Source organism: Apus apus, chromosome 4 (assembly GCF_020740795.1).
Source record: "Apus apus isolate bApuApu2 chromosome 4, bApuApu2.pri.cur, whole genome shotgun sequence".
Classification (NCBI taxonomy): domain Eukaryota; kingdom Metazoa; phylum Chordata; class Aves; order Apodiformes; family Apodidae; genus Apus; species Apus apus.
Window position 1 is genome coordinate 68,230,810 of NC_067285.1, and position 15,939 is coordinate 68,246,748.

Below are 15,939 nucleotides of genomic sequence, written 5' to 3' on the forward strand. Positions count from 1 at the left end.
CATAGCAAATTCTCAAAGCACTGAACAATTCTTGTTTCCCAAAGGAAAGGTGTCTTTTTTCTAAGTATGGGCTGATACTCTAGCAACGTATTTCCCACAAAATAGTGAACATGCATATCCGCAATGAGTTAGGACATTGAATACATCTGAATCTCTAAATAACTTTTAAAAAAAATCAAATCAAAGAGATAAGTGGTAAATGTAAAACACGCTGAATCACCCTTGATACAGACTGAAATTTGAATAGAACAGTAAATGCAGTGACCTAAATCCTGAGGAGATATCAAAATTTCAAATATATTTTTGCAGCAATAAATACAGGAACAATTCATCCCCACACATAATCAGAAAGTAGGCTGATCTCCAAAGAGTTCTGCTGACTTCAGAATGTCTAACCTGTAATTTACAAATACAACTAGTGTTATTAAATAATCATGGCACTTCTTTTCTACAACACAAGAAACAAAGTAGTCTATTGGGAAAAGCATTCTTCATTATTATGTCAGTAAAAAGCTGGCAAATTAATGCCTTAGTTGTGTGGACTTTAATACTTGGATGCAAGCAAGACTTACAGCATTTGACCTACAGTTTCAAAATATACTGTAACCTTAATACGCTCTTACCTGAAACCAAAAAAAAAGCTGTCTGCATCATTCCTCAATATGAGACTAAAACAAGCATGTAAAGCAGAAAGCAACCCATCAAAATACATTTATTTAACAGAAAGCAAACAGAACTAGGTCGGGAGAAGGACTAAAGATGAGCAAGTGAGATTTTTTTTTTTTTTTTTTGCATGGCATCTCTAAAATGAGCTGAATCTGCAAAAGAAGTAACTAATTTTATAGGTTAGATTTGCAAGCATAATAAATCCAAATGTCATCTAAGATAACACAGGTTCCTACATATTCTGGGAAAGTACAGAAAGCTTGGTATATAAAAAAGACATGCTAAATTTGATGGGGTGGTGGCAGGGAAGATGGGGCAGAGGCAAAATTACCTCGTTTATATTTAAGAAGAAAGTTCAACAACTGAGAGAGTCTTCTTCTACTTACAGTTACAAAATCTGGGAAACATAAAATCCCACACTGGAAGAAAGAACTGTCTTTTCTGCCATCTCCTCTGGCCTCACTATGTTCCCATGCAACCCTTCTAGCACTTGCCACTGAGCTGATTCAATGGCTCATTATTCCTGTTTGCCAAGAGAAGAAATCCTCAGGATTTCTTATAGGTTAGATAAGAGTGCAGGCTATTGTGAGACTAGATATACCATGTAAGATACCTCTCCATAACTGCGTACCCATACTCTTGCGTTTGCTGTGGGGAACAAGGGGAGCAGCGCACACAGCAAGCACTATTGTACTACAGAGAGTTCCTAATTATGATGCTTGCAGACTGAAAAACACACTCCTGGAATTCATTCTTTCAGAATGGAGGGACAGAAAACACTTCTGCTGGTAGCTGAAATCTGGGAGAATTTGAAAAATTCCTTTATGCCACTTGCAACATATCATTCTTAACCAAATTTAAAGCAAATTCATTCCAAAGAATGGTGAGATTTTTCCCATGCAATTTTTCCTTCTTACTTCTATTAATTTCTTCACCCCTTTCTATTTACGCCTGCTACTCACAACTTGTGATAACTCAGTGTCAAAGGATCACAGCACAATGATTCCACAGAAAGTCAGTGCAAGGCGATGCCTTTCGTCTGTTGAATCTTCCACAGTCAAAATCACCCCTTCCAGATGCCCAGATACAACCACCAGTTCCTCCACAGGAGTAACTCCCCTCAGCTCTGCACAACCTGTCTGCGAACACATAAGTGCCATATCTGCAAACTGAGGGGCTTGAAAATCCTCAGAACCAGGAGCTGTTTGCATTTAAACTAATATACACTGACAATAAGTTGGTTAAGTAACATATCTATCTTTTTCTAGCCTAAAACAATCATTTAGAACCTGTACATCATGTCAGTAATGTTACATTAAGAAGCATATAAAGTATCTTTTCCTGAACCTCCAGTGCTGCAAAAAACCTCCAAATGCAGCAAACAAACAAATTCAAGATTGAGTAGGAAACAAAACAACAAAATTGAACCTTAGAAATAGAGTTATTCCATGTTTTATTCATAGAGGAAATGTGTCAGAAATACAGAGGCTTGTCAAAACTATTTTCTGTGAAATTAACAGTTTGGGGAAAAAGCACTAAAATAATACTACTACATATTGTACTTCCATTTTATCTACTGTCTGCTTTTCAACTTCCAAATATGTGTATTTTTACAGTCAGTTGCTTTTTTATAAAGAAAAATTTCTGTGGGGAAAAAACTAATCAAGTCAAGAAGATCTTCAACAGGAAGACCTTCTTTCCTTTTTTCCTTTTTTTTTTTTCATAAGAGTTTCTCAGGTCCTATGACCTCTCTGGTTTCCTTAACCTTTGCAAGGACACTGCTTTATCCTCTTTTTCCTGAAAAAAAGAAAAATGTAAATTGTGTTTGCGGGACTAGAAATACTTAGAGAAGAGAAAATGAGTGTGTTACCCATTCTGGGGAAAACAAACAAACAACCAAACAAAAAAACCAACCAACCAAACAAACAAAAAAAACACACCACAACAAAACCACTTAATTCATTTACTATCAATTTTCTATTTTATCTTTCATCTTCCAGATTCAGCAGTTACTCTGTTACAAATAAAACCTGTCACTAGTGCTAAAAAGTTGGTTGGAAGGAATTAAAGCATTTAAACCACTGAAACAGCTCAAAGAAATGCCTATGTTTTGTCAGGTACATCTTACATTTACGTACATACGTACATTTATGCACAAACTATTTTCAGCACATACACACAGCACCATGGGCTGAAGGATGCTGTGTGGGGCCACTGCCTCCTGTGTTCCAGGCCCAATGACACTGCTGCCACTTGCAGGTTTACAGCTTCAACCAGCAGCGAAAAGGAGGTCACATGCCAGAGACACACAGACAGACAGAGGACACTGACATGGCCAGACCCACAGACTGCCGCAGACAAAGCATTGCCTGCAACTGCACCTACCTACAGGACTTGCATAAAATGCAAGCAGAGACAGCCAGATCCCCTGCTCCTCTTGGGCTGATGAAGACTGAAAGTCACTGATAAAAGCACAGACCACTTTGCTCTCTGGATTCATAAATACATTCATGGATCCTTCAAGTACCAGCCCAGCCCCTCCCTCTGACTGGTACCCTGCCCACATCCCTGCCTCTCTTGCCCCTCATGATAATCCTCTGCTTTAGCAACAGCCTATTTTGCTGGCAGTTCAAATGACCTTAATACTAATACCATATTCACCATAACTAACTGTAAACTCTTTTCCCCAGCATGCCATTCACTGCCTGCAGGAACATGCTGGTTTTTCCTTTTTTTTTTTTTGTGCCGATATGAAAGAATTTTAGTTCCACCATTGTGTTGAAAGAGAAACATTTTTTAGAGGAAAATTCAAAGAACTCTCAAATTACCAATTAATTAAACAATGCTCTTGGAAACTTCCATTGGCAAGCAACATTTCACAGAGTAACATGGAATTCAGCAACTCTAAATATCAAACTGATAAACACTTAGTTCTTCGAAGAAAAGAAAACAACATGGATAACCATAGACTCAGTGTAATATCAATTTATGATTAACTTGCCACTTGCAGATCCACCAGTCTATGTGTTCTCCACTCTGCAACATACCACATGTTGCCTATTCTCAAAAGTGCATTATGAGTATTTTCAACTGCAACCACACTTTCCTTTAAATCTCGTCTGGAAATGAGCTCTCCCAAAGATGATACAACATTTTGGAAACAAGGGAGAAAAAAAGCCCCAAGTCTTGTAGTCCTGGTGCAACCCTCAGCAGCTGTAATGAACACATTATCTTTTGCAGAAGCTATTGAAGCAGCGGCAAGTGCTTTGACAAACATTCATTTTAAAGCTGTTCCTTACAGTAAGGCTTGCATATAAGTATTTTGAAGTCAGGTGTATAAAAAGGAGATGCCTGGGCCTTATTCACTTTGGATGAGATTGAACAATCCTAAAATAAGCCTAAGTACAGAATGTTAGCCCAGAATATTTCTTCAGGGTCACCTTTCAGAGTTTATCTCAAACTGTTCCTTTGGCAAAGGAAGGTGGTACAATTTTCTTCTTACAGTATACTACAGAAAATTAGCTAAGCTATACACTCCAAAAGCACAGACTTCTTATGGGGGTCTCCAAGAAGTCAAAACATTTTCAGGAAGCCCATGCACCCCTGCCTTACCTCCAAGGCATTTGCTACATATTGACCCCCTCTCCCCTACAGCTGAAACTAGGCTGCAACAAATCTCAGGGCTTACTTGCCTGCACTGCATTTATTTGTGATTTCCTTTCCCCTCAAGGGAAGTTGGAAGTAAAAACATAAATAAAAATTGGCAAAATCCAAACAATATTAAGTATTTGACAGGATCCTTAGCAGGACAAAAGAAGGAAAACAAGCTCTCTCATCACAAGAGACTCAGGTACAAGACATACAATAATAAATTAGTATTTTCAAACACTACAGCAGATATGACCCAATCTTTGAGTAATGATGGATCACAGGTACAATTCTGGAAAGGTTTAAAATGTAATTTACTTTTGAGCCCAGGCTTTAGTTGATCATTATGATAGGCTTTCACAGTATTTTTTTTTCCTGCCGTTACAAAGAAACTTGTGCACTGCTTTGGCATTTTTTCAGCAGAAGGTGAGATAAAAATAACCCAAGTGGTAATAGTAGGGGACACACCAGCAACACCAGTGGTAGTGTTTGCTCTACTTCCTGGAATGACCTTATGAAGAGGCACAAAATGTAACATAATCGGCCTCTAAAGACTGTAATGACTCCATCCCAATGGTATGCTGAGTATCTCTCAAACTTCAACGTCAAATCCCCGTGACTGTGAGAGTACAACCTTCTATGTGCTAAGTGACTAGCCCAGAGTAACACTGAAAATCTGCATCAAATAACGCAGCTCAACCTAGGAGACCTAGACAAGTTTTAGCTATCAGACTACCTTTCCTTTCTTCACATACGAGGATCCCAGGGATAAATACTTTAAAATGTCAAAAGCCCTCACTAACTCACTTGCTAGACACAGTTTCAGCTTGACCTTGAAACAGGATCATTGCAGAAGTTGTATGGAAGGTGCAGTTGTTGATATATAAGCTGAGTTATGGCTGTTCTGCAAAGTAATTGTTAGCTTCTAATTGTTCCTCTTAGTCCCTAAATCTGTTGGTTGTACTCACTGAAAACTGAGAAAAAACAGCATGCTCTTCCCAAGTTCTCATCACATTTCCATTTTGGCAAGACATCCAGTCCAGATCTTTGTAAACTTACAAAGCAGGACAGAAAAGCAGCACTTGGCACCCTACTTAAACTTTGCAATCTCAAGACAAAGAATTGCTTTAAATAGTCCAGTATACTTTGATTTGGAATAATGTTCACTATTGCAGTTATTTTCTGCCTGCAGATAATATTAAAGAAGATGTTTCATCTCAATGTATGTATAAAATCAAAGGAATTAAGAAAGGCAGTATGCCTAATTTAATTACTGTCCTGGTTCTTTCAGTAAATGATGGCTTAGAACACCAATATGAATAAGGATTTGTAACTAAATGTCACACTATAATTATGAAAGAGCAGGAAATTGAGATTCAGACTCTGATTCTCATTGGTTCATGACAACCATACAAAGTATTCTTTCATGACCCTGGAGTTCAGGACTGTGCTCTTTCACCCTATTTGTCTATTTATGAAGGAAAAACATTTTGTTATCTAAATTATGGCTGTGATTATCTGTGATGCTGATCTTCTAACCCATCCATTTAACTAAGTAGGATTTACAAGTATGTATCACTAATAAAATTTCTATCAGCTAGAAAGGAATCTAACATATATTCACCATCTGAATGTATCAGTCCTTCACCCATCTTCACATATACACATAAAATATAAAAATACTAATTTGCTCAGGAAATTGAGTATTTCCCTTGATCCACTGAGAAAACACAGCACAGGCCTATTATCTATAATATCTCAGACATACTTGAAAGATTTGAGGGAAGCACAGCTAGAAGCTAGTGTTACATGCTTCCTGCAGCTCATAAACTAGGCTTGTTCACAATTCAACTTTTCAGGTAAAATACACTAACAGAGTTTTAAGATAAAGTTAAATTGGTAGCAGTTATGAGTTGTGGAGTGCTGTGGGGTTTTTTTCTTAATTAAAATTGGACTAAGGTTACACCATTTATTTACATAAATAACAGAACTGAGACAGGACTCTCAATTCAGTATTTCTTTTTTCAGAATATGGATCACAGTGCTCCAGGATGCTGGAGGACTAAACTTATATTAGTCTATGATTTCTATTTAGTTTAATTCTAATTTCATACTAACTTTTTACTTCACTCCAGAAAGGAGAGCCACCCTCCAGAAAGACCTGGACAGGCTGGAAGAGTGGGTAACAAGAACCTTACGGAGCTCAGGATGGATAAATGTAAGGTGAAACACAATCCAGGAGTGCAGCTTAGACTGGAATCCACCTGGCTGGAGAGTAGCTCTGTGAAAAGGGACCTGGGGGTCCTGATGGACAAGCAGCTCTATGAGCGAACAATGTGCTGCGGTGGCAAAGCCAACAAGGTGCTGGGTTGCATCAAAGGCATCACAAGCAAATACAAAGAAGTAATCATCATACTATACTCCGCGCTTGTCAGGAGACACCTGGAACACCATGTTCAATTCTGGTCCCTGCTATACAAAAGAAAAAAAAAAGCATACAGGCTGGAGAGGGTCCAGAAAAGGGCCACAAGGATGATCAAAGTACTCGATAGCCTGCCATATGAGGAAAGGTTGAGGGAACTGGGTTTTTTCAGCCTGGAGAAAAGAAGGCTTAGGGAGACCTTATTGCTATGTTCCTGTACTTAAAGAGTGGCTACCAGGAAGTACCTCCTCTGTCATTATTGACAGTGCTAAGCAGACACCACATCACAGCATTACAATTCAAACATGAAGACAACCTATTTCATAACTATTTTTCTATTTTTTATTGGGTATACATGAGCAAGTGTTACCTCGTAAGAGTGATACTATAACCTCAGAACTTCACATGGACTTTCCTTTCAGTTATATTGCCACAAAGCTACATAGAGAACAGGTCCTTCTTTTTTAACATCCACTAACAGAAGAAAATACATAGGACACGTAAGAGCCATTGCCACCATTTCAGAAGACATTTTGTCAAGTCACTTTTTTTCATCCATAATCCTTGAGAAAGTACCAAACGATGTATTACCACATAAATAGAATTAAGCACACACTTAAAAACCTTCTAATAGAGATGGTCTTAGGTTTGAATAAAACGTGCCCTATCTCTGAAAGCGTTGGGGTTTTTTTAAGAGTTGAACAATATTGAGATGGAGGCTAAAGCATACTTTCATATTTCCACTTTTAATTAATTTTTTTCCAACAAATAAGAAAAATATTTTCATTTCTGAAATATGCTGGTTGAAACACCTATGCTTTAAATGTATGCTGGATCACTGCTTCACAGATGAGGCTGAAGCATTAAATCTGAAACGGTTAAAGCTTCAGCTGAAGACAAATTTATTCTAAAATTATAGTGAGCTACATTATTCAAAACTATGCAGCAAGCATTCAAGCAACAACGTGATGGATGTGACAGGCCAGTCTGGGTGCACAGCTAATCAATATCGTGCTCATGAACAGTCACCACATAGTGCAAAGCCTGATGTGGAGATGGGACGCACGAGTGTTCAATATTCAGCACCATGAGCAGTGCCCCCCACTGCAGCCAGAGCCTTGCTACAAAGCCCAGCAACACATGTACATCTCTGTAGAAAGATGCAAGGGCACCCGTTCTATGACACCTGTGGTTAAGAAATTACAAAAGACATTGGAAAGCTACTCCTTTGTGAGCTTAGAAAAGACTATTTACTGCAGTTGTGATTTAATTACAATACTAACCATACAAAATTAAGTATTGAGGTTTTCAATAGGCTATGTGTCCTGGTTTGAGCCAGGATTAAGCCAATTTTTCTTTTCACTGATTTTTTTTTCTTCAGTGAGCTTTCTTGTAACTAGCAACTGTGTGTTCTGCTAGGCTGATAAGACAGTGGAATGTTTTTCTAACTACTGAGGTTTCAAGGTTACACCTTCACTCCACTGGCTCAGACACTATGGGGAGATCTCTGACACCCCCCGTGGGAGGCTGAGTTAGACAGACAGCAAAATTGGCCAAAGATATTCCATTCCATATATCTACATAAGCTCATAGGAGGGTCGGAAATCATAGAAGACAGCTTCCTTCTTCTCGCCTTCTCTTCCGTCCATGACTGGCGTCCAGGGAGGACTCTGCTCATCCATCACCGCCGACCCTTAGGCTCGAGCTCTCCTGACCCTCATAACTCTCTGCTTTCTCCAGCAGCAGCTCCGGGATTCCTCGGGACTCTTCCCAGTTCAGGGGAGTGCTGTGGGAGTTGCTGGGGGTGGGGGAAGGCGAGAGGCTTTTGCCCATATCTGAATACATCTGTATATAATTGTATATATTTTCTTTTATGATTCATTAGTGTTTAATTAAAGCTGTGTAGTTCAGTTTTCAATCCAGCCAAGTATCTCTCTTTTTCTCTCTCTCCTTCCCTACCTGGGTGGGGGGGGGAGGGGATCGAGAGCATTGTTGTCGGACCTGAGTCAAACGGTAACACTATGGCACAACACAAGCACACAACTTACATCAGTGTGCATTACTGGAATAAATTCCTTACTGCTTATATGACTGAACATATAGGTCTTACATAATTGAGTAACCAACACTCAGAATAATCAATTAAGTCGTGTTTCATCAGGGAAAAGGAAAATGAATGAGGTTAAATGAATGCTGTCACTTTCTATAAACCAGCAATGGTTTCCCACTACAGAAGCCACTAATTTAATTATTTTACAACTGGAAATCAACACTGTAGCATATATTAAAAGTCTAATGTACTTAGAGTAATAAAAAGGCACCCCCAAGGCTCATCTTGTATGTCATATTATGCGTAGGTTTTAAAGATTCCAGCACAAGAACAGTATGCAAAAATCCTGCAAATCAAGTTGATTAACATTTTACATTTGTATGCAGTAGTGCTCTCCACTAACCAAGTACTACATAAATATTACTTTATTAAATTTCAAAGCAAGTGTGTTAGGTGGGATAATCAAATGTTTCCGTCTCCCATTCTTTATCTGGGCAATACAGCCCTTAAAACATAGTAAATTAATGCAGTAAAGACACAGAGAGAAGGTTGGAAAGCAGGGAATTCCAGACTTGTAAAAGCTGTGCAGGACACAGAAATCTACATTCAAATTACAAGTATCTACATGAGGTTTGCAGGTATCTCCTCCCCTTCAATCATATGAATAGAGAAGTTAGGGATATTTTTTATTTTGTAGTACTAGGGTTTCATAGTGACTTTTTGAAGGAACCCCATCTCATGAGGAAGCTGCTGGAGGGCAAACAGCTCATAAGACAAGTAAAGACTGAGTTGGAGAAATAAATTTAAAAAATCGTGAACAATGAAAAAGGTAACAGATCTTTGTCTCTTTCTCCTTTCTAGCTCTGTATTTTAAATACTACAGCATTCCACTTTCTGGAACAATGTCTCCTCACCTGCCAATTGGCTTCTAGGTCCTCTTTTAAAACTCACTCCTTAATACCTGCTTCTCCCAGAAATCTTTCCAACAGTATTTTATTTTCTATTCATAAATGGTCACTAAAATTATGATAGAGCAATATAACCATTTTGATAAATTATCATTATATTGTCAACTTCAGTAGGAAGTCAAGAAGACATATCCTCACCCTAGCTAATACTATTCTTTTCAATCACAGCAGCTAAAAGCACAAGCTATTGTAAATCAGCCTTAACTAACAAGAGTCCCTACAAATCTGGAGCTCCTAATGGCAATTAAGAGACTTTCTGAGTTTGCCATTAACCAGCCCATCAACTGTATTTAACTGTGCCACTACAGTTCAGAACTGCTCCATTTCAGTGATTCAGTTTACTGTATACAGCCTCCTGACTAAGGAATAGTTTGTGATATTCAAAGCAAAGATATGACATTAGCCCTCATATTTGTTTAATTTGTCATTTCAGAGATTTTCATAGGCTCCTGAAGAGCAGGAACTTGCCCGATTCATTAGTTATCCCTTGTAACAATCAAAGAAAGAAGTGAATTGTTTTCCAATTGCACATCATCGTGTTACATTGTATTTGTTGAAATACTGAACAGAGCTTCTCTTGGAACATTTCCCCCATTGTAATTCCCCACAGAATTCCTTATAAAGAGCAAAAGTGAGGCACAATGAATTGTAATATTAATCTAGAACTGACAGCCTTAACCAAATAAATGCTATAATCAGCCTCAGAATGTAGAACATCAGCAGGATTTTTATTTCACTACAAACAGTCACAGAAATGTTGGTAACTTCCAGAAGAGAATATAATTAAGGTTTCCATGCAAAAAGTGGCATTTTGTGTCATATTTTTATACTTGTAGAGACCTTCATTTCAAAAACAGATCTAGAAGCACATGCATTAACTTTCAGTTGACCTCAGTATGATACACATGTGAATGTCAGATACTCAGATCCCTTTCAAGTATTACAGAAACTGGTCAGGAATGTAAAAAAAAAATATTGCTACAAAACTGCTTGAATATGCAAAGCTCATGTAACACAGGGCTGAATCCTATATACCATGGACAGCATGTACCAACAGGGAAAAAGAATTTCACAAATCTGTATATCTGGGATTGTCTGGAATTGCCATAGGCAAACTATTGAGATGATCATCTTTAAGATGCCTTTACAAAGAGCCCAACAAACCAGCTCCTAGCACTACAAACACTGTGGAAAATCAACTACTTTTGTTTTCAGGCTGGTCACATCCTGAAAATATTAAATAGCCCCCTGGTTTTATTAAAATTCAATTACAATAACAAATTCTACCCTAACACTACTGGCACATCCTCAGTGTGTAATCTGTTGTCTTCTTGTTTATGAAGGGGGTGAGACTGAAGAATATGTATTTATTCTCAGTTGTCTCCAACAGCTTATATGTGCATGCCCAGAAGTATGACCACTTCAAATATAATGAGACTACAAAAGCTTTAAACTGGGTGCATATTTTGAACATGATCACTTGATAATTCTGTATTCTGGTGGCCAGAAAACAGCAGGTAGAAGAGAGGGTGAGAATTACTCCTGCTTAAAAGCATGTCTCTGCCATAACAGAGTATCACAACAGAATACAAGCTCAGATCTCTACCTGTGTATAAATATCATGTATGTTTTATGTCTCTCTCAAAGCCCTATGGACTTAGCAGGACTTTTCCTGTTCTTGGATGGGGCCCTACACTGTCCCATGTCACAGCCAAAGGAAATGCAGGATTCCCCACTGCCGGTGCCACAACTTACCAGACCCTTGTGTAATCAATCCTATTACAAAATCGTTCTGAACACACTATAAGTTTACCTCAGTTATGGCTATTAATCAAGGCAGTGCAGCATTGCCTTAATCAACCATGAGAGAAAAGATCAAGTTACACACGTCTCAAGTCCACCTTCACTTGAAACATATTATTCTGGTGTACACAAAATGGGATCACAATTATATCAGCCGTGGTCTTTTTGGTAACCACCTGGAGCAGGCAACAGTTATTTTAAGTATCTAGAAAATCAGATGGGCCTGCCCATGGTGCTGGAATTCTTCTATAGCTGTCAAAATCACTTCCCTTTAATAAGTGACCATACAAAGCCCAAATGCAGTAAAGAGTATCTTCCTGTTAAATGGCAAACACATTTAAAAATAACACCACAAAATGCATACAGCTTTTCCCCTTTCAAGAGAATTACTTTCCTATTTCTAAGTAATTGTACTAAATACAGTTATTTTATATTTCTAGAATACTAACACGTCGCTACGTCAGTATTTATATGACTTACCCGAACGATGGTGATGTTGTTCTTCTAGGAACTCCAGGTCAAGCATTAGGTCATCTTCATCCAATTCACAGGAACCCAAGTTATTCAAAACATCCTAATATATATTAAAGAAAAAAAAATAACGAAGCATTTAGAGAGATGTGTTAACCAAACTATTCTGTACCAAATAATGAGCAATCAGATCTGGAAAGTGTATTCAAGCAGGAGCTATGGAAATTTTTTCTAACATTGAACCAGTGAGAAAGCAACCCACACCAGGCAACTCACTTACCTTGTTCCCTGTTCCTACTCTCACCAAGGGCAACTTTGGAAAATGAGGTGGTGAGGTGAGGTGTTTTCTCTAGCCCCTAGCAACCAGAAGTTGCTATACTCAATGTATTAAAAAAAGACACTCATTCTCCTTTTTCTTCCCCTGTATATTTTATTCTGTGGTCATTTCTTTTGACCTGATAATATCATTATTTTCTCCACAGTCACCAAAGATAATTCATTCACTCTCCAGCTGTTGGTTTTTTTTGCAACTCTACAAGCGGCTTTGCAACAGACTTAATTCTTCTCTCCATTCACAGGCAAAAAAATGTCAGATCCTACATGAGATGCTGACACCCCATACGTCTCACATGCTCCCAGTACAAATGCTACCCAGAGAAGACAGGAATTCAGTGTGAAAGAGGCCAGGTGATCATCTCAAAGAATCTAGTTGTTTGTGAAATCTCTGTGTAGCAATCTGTTGTACAGTGAATGAAGAAATATAATAGTAGAATACATTAAACTAGCAAAAGCCCTCCCCGACTGAAGTTCCAACCATATTATGTACCTTCTAGTTGTTCTAAGTATTTTCCTCCATAATAGATACCAATTCTTATTCACTCTCCCAACTTACATGTATCAAATCCCTTTGAGTCATTCTTTCTTCAAATTCTGTTTTCTACTCTTTCATAAACAACACACAAGCAACACATTTTGCATTCTTTCCCTGACTTAACATCAGCACAAGAAAACCTCTTCCAAGATAAAGAACCCACTCCTAATGCTGTTACTATATTTACAGATGCCAAGCCCAGAAAGTGATAATTGTCAAATGCAAAGACCTTCACACAAGCCATGAGGGGTGTTGCACAGAAGGAAAATACACGTTACACAAGCATCACAAATACACATCTTAATCCCCCTAAGAGCTGCTGACAAGCCTTTGTCATAGCGCCAGTTTCTTTTCCTCATGCTGACAAAACTTAGACATTAAATAATAAAATTATTCCTACACAGTGCAGAAATAGAAAAATAAAACATGAAAATGAAATCTGTAAATTAATTACATCTGGTTTCAGTACCTGATACTTATGTAGACACATAATTTTCTAGTCTGGATTTGTGTTAATACATAAAAAAATCCAAACTAAAACTAGTTTACTAAAAGTAAAAATTTAAAGAAAAAGTGTTCTGTGTTAAAGTAGGAGAATACACATTGCTTAATGTTACAGATAACCCAAAAATTAAATATTCTTTTAATTACTGCTGGAGCTAGTGAAAAAGAGCTTAGGTGTCTCCTTTAGCACCTAAACATCTTTCAAAAAACTTGCATCGAGACCCTAAGGTTTGTTCTCCGTTATTTTCCAAAAATTCCAAGAACACTGCCTAACCTGACTGAAGTATCTTCAATCCAACTGTCACTACCAGCTGTATTTTAGAAAGAGAATTAATTATTGTAGCAAGTTAAGAGTAGATGACTGTAAGAAAATGAAGTTTAAGCAAAGGAAGAGTTTGGAGTTTTTTGCTCTGTTTTTAAATTTAGGTGCTCTTATGCACTCAAGCTTGATCAAATAGTCTGTCAAACTACTCAGAGAATGTAAAATATACCTTGTTTATATATTGTTTTACTAATGCAAGAAAAGCATGTTGGTGACAAAGTCGAGAAGAACAATCCCTGCAGTTTTCAAGAAATAGCTAAGTTTTTTCATGCAAATAGAAGCAAAAGGTAAAAAGACTGAAGTACGTATATTTGTTTTTTACCTTAAGATTATCATCTATATTAGAGCTGACCAACTGAACTGATATTTATATTAATACTAAGCATCCCTTGATGAACCATACCAGTAGTAATGAGTACGATTTTGTGCTAATTGAGCATCTCCATGTTGTCCAGTAACTTAAGCACAGTCTGAAGCCTTGTGAGATTGCCTGTGAAAATGCAGTGATTCAAAGCCCCCATCAAAAACCAAATTATATTTGACTTGGGAAAAAAAAACCCCACAAAAAAACAACCAACAAAAAAAAAACCCTCAGAACGACAGTTTCCTAAATTGAAGAAGCTCCACTAGGTAAGATGAATCAAACAGAAACAGTTTGTATACAATTCTTCACATCCGTATTGCTGCCTTTAAGAGCTCTTTGCTCCCAAGAACCTTCACAGTAGACGTAAACCATGCTCCATATATCCTCTCCATCCTGCAAGGCTGATGTGCACCCTGCTCCTCACAGCAACATCTCTGCGTGTCCATCAGAGCTGAGCACTCCCAGCTGCCTTCCCAACATACCTGTGACCCCCCTGCCTTCCCTTTCCTACAGTCTCTTAGACTGCACCAACAACAGCAGGTAAGCTAAAGTGACAAAGAAAAGCTCTCCCAGGTTTATTCTTCTTGGAAGTATCTTCATCAGAGAAAAAGTCTCCTGTTTCCCCAGAAGTTTATTTGTTCTTTATAAAGGGACAAATCACAGAACTAGGAACAGACAAATTGAAGCAGCGCCTGTCCATTGTGGCAAGACTGAGGGCTTGGCAGGGATGGCTGCTCTACCTGTCAGGGGTGCCAGGGATGTCAGTCCAGCTGCTTCCCTGCTCTCTTGGCCCACCTCTGCAGGTGGGGTCCTTCCACAGCTACAAACAGAAATGAATTCATGACTGCATAAAAGCACACCCAAGCAAAGAAAGTTAATTGGGTTTCCAGGGCTGTCCTAACTGAGTAATGTTTTCTGAAAACATATAATTAGAAAATACAGTAAGAGAAAAAGGGTCTTAAAATGACCTGTCTAAAGCCACTGAACAGCTCAGAGATACTGTCACGAGTGCACGCCAACATCCTCCGCCCCTCTGCCTCCTTGCAGGATATATATTACTCCTTTGTTGCTATGACAATAAGTAGCAGTTGAAATTTATTTTTAATATCTCTTGACCCTTTCCCCATTCTCCCTCTCACCATCGCTGCTGCATTCTTTGAAGAATAACACAATTATATTTTTTTTAAAGTACATAAAAGAGAGATTGAGCCCTAAAGAGCATCCAAAGTGAATAGTTTCAAGGCTTTGCTACATGAAGAAAAAGAAAGGAAAGCTTTCCTCAAGGTCCCTTGCAAACATCTGTTGTCTACTTATGGTGGCATACCCTTATTTATTTTAGGAGGCAAACCATTTAGTTAAGGCAGAAACTCTGCAGCAAAACCTCTTTCTTGACTCTATAATAATGCCTTAGAAGCCTTAAGACATATTCCCTACTTCTGCTGTATGCTTGATTTCTACCACCATTTTGTCTATATAATAGACCTGAAATTAACATGATGCTGTTTTTTCCTTCCAGTTCATCTGGAAGCTGGTCATATTCTGTGAGAAGGACATGTGAGCAGAATTACATCTTCCAGTTTTTCCTGGTCAAGATAGGCTGTAGTCCCAGTTTACCTACCACATTTTCCACGTCTTAGTGAAATGCCACCATTATCTAAAGATACTTCTATTTAAACAAGAGTTTAACAGTTATATTTTAAATGCTACTAATTCAGAATAAAAAGCAGTAATTTGTACAACAGTTTAGGCTGCTTTTGATAACTGATAATGGTTGCAGCAGAACAGGATGCTAATCCAAGAATATTTCAAGGCATCAGTAACTTTTCACTAACATTTTTCATATTTAAAAT

At 38.1% G+C, this 15,939-nt stretch overlaps 1 protein-coding gene across 7 annotated transcripts in view; it reads right to left on the minus strand.

Annotated features, from left to right (window-relative positions):
- Positions 1–15,939, minus strand: part of CCSER1 (coiled-coil serine rich protein 1) — a 655,276-nt gene that overhangs the window by 519,524 nt on the left and 119,813 nt on the right. For all 7 annotated transcript variants that reach the window (XM_051619517.1, XM_051619519.1, XM_051619515.1 and 4 more), the window contains exon 4: positions 12,038–12,131. In XM_051619517.1, the coding sequence (XP_051475477.1) occupies positions 12,038–12,131 (94 nt within the window). The remainder of the gene's footprint in view (positions 1–12,037; positions 12,132–15,939) is intronic.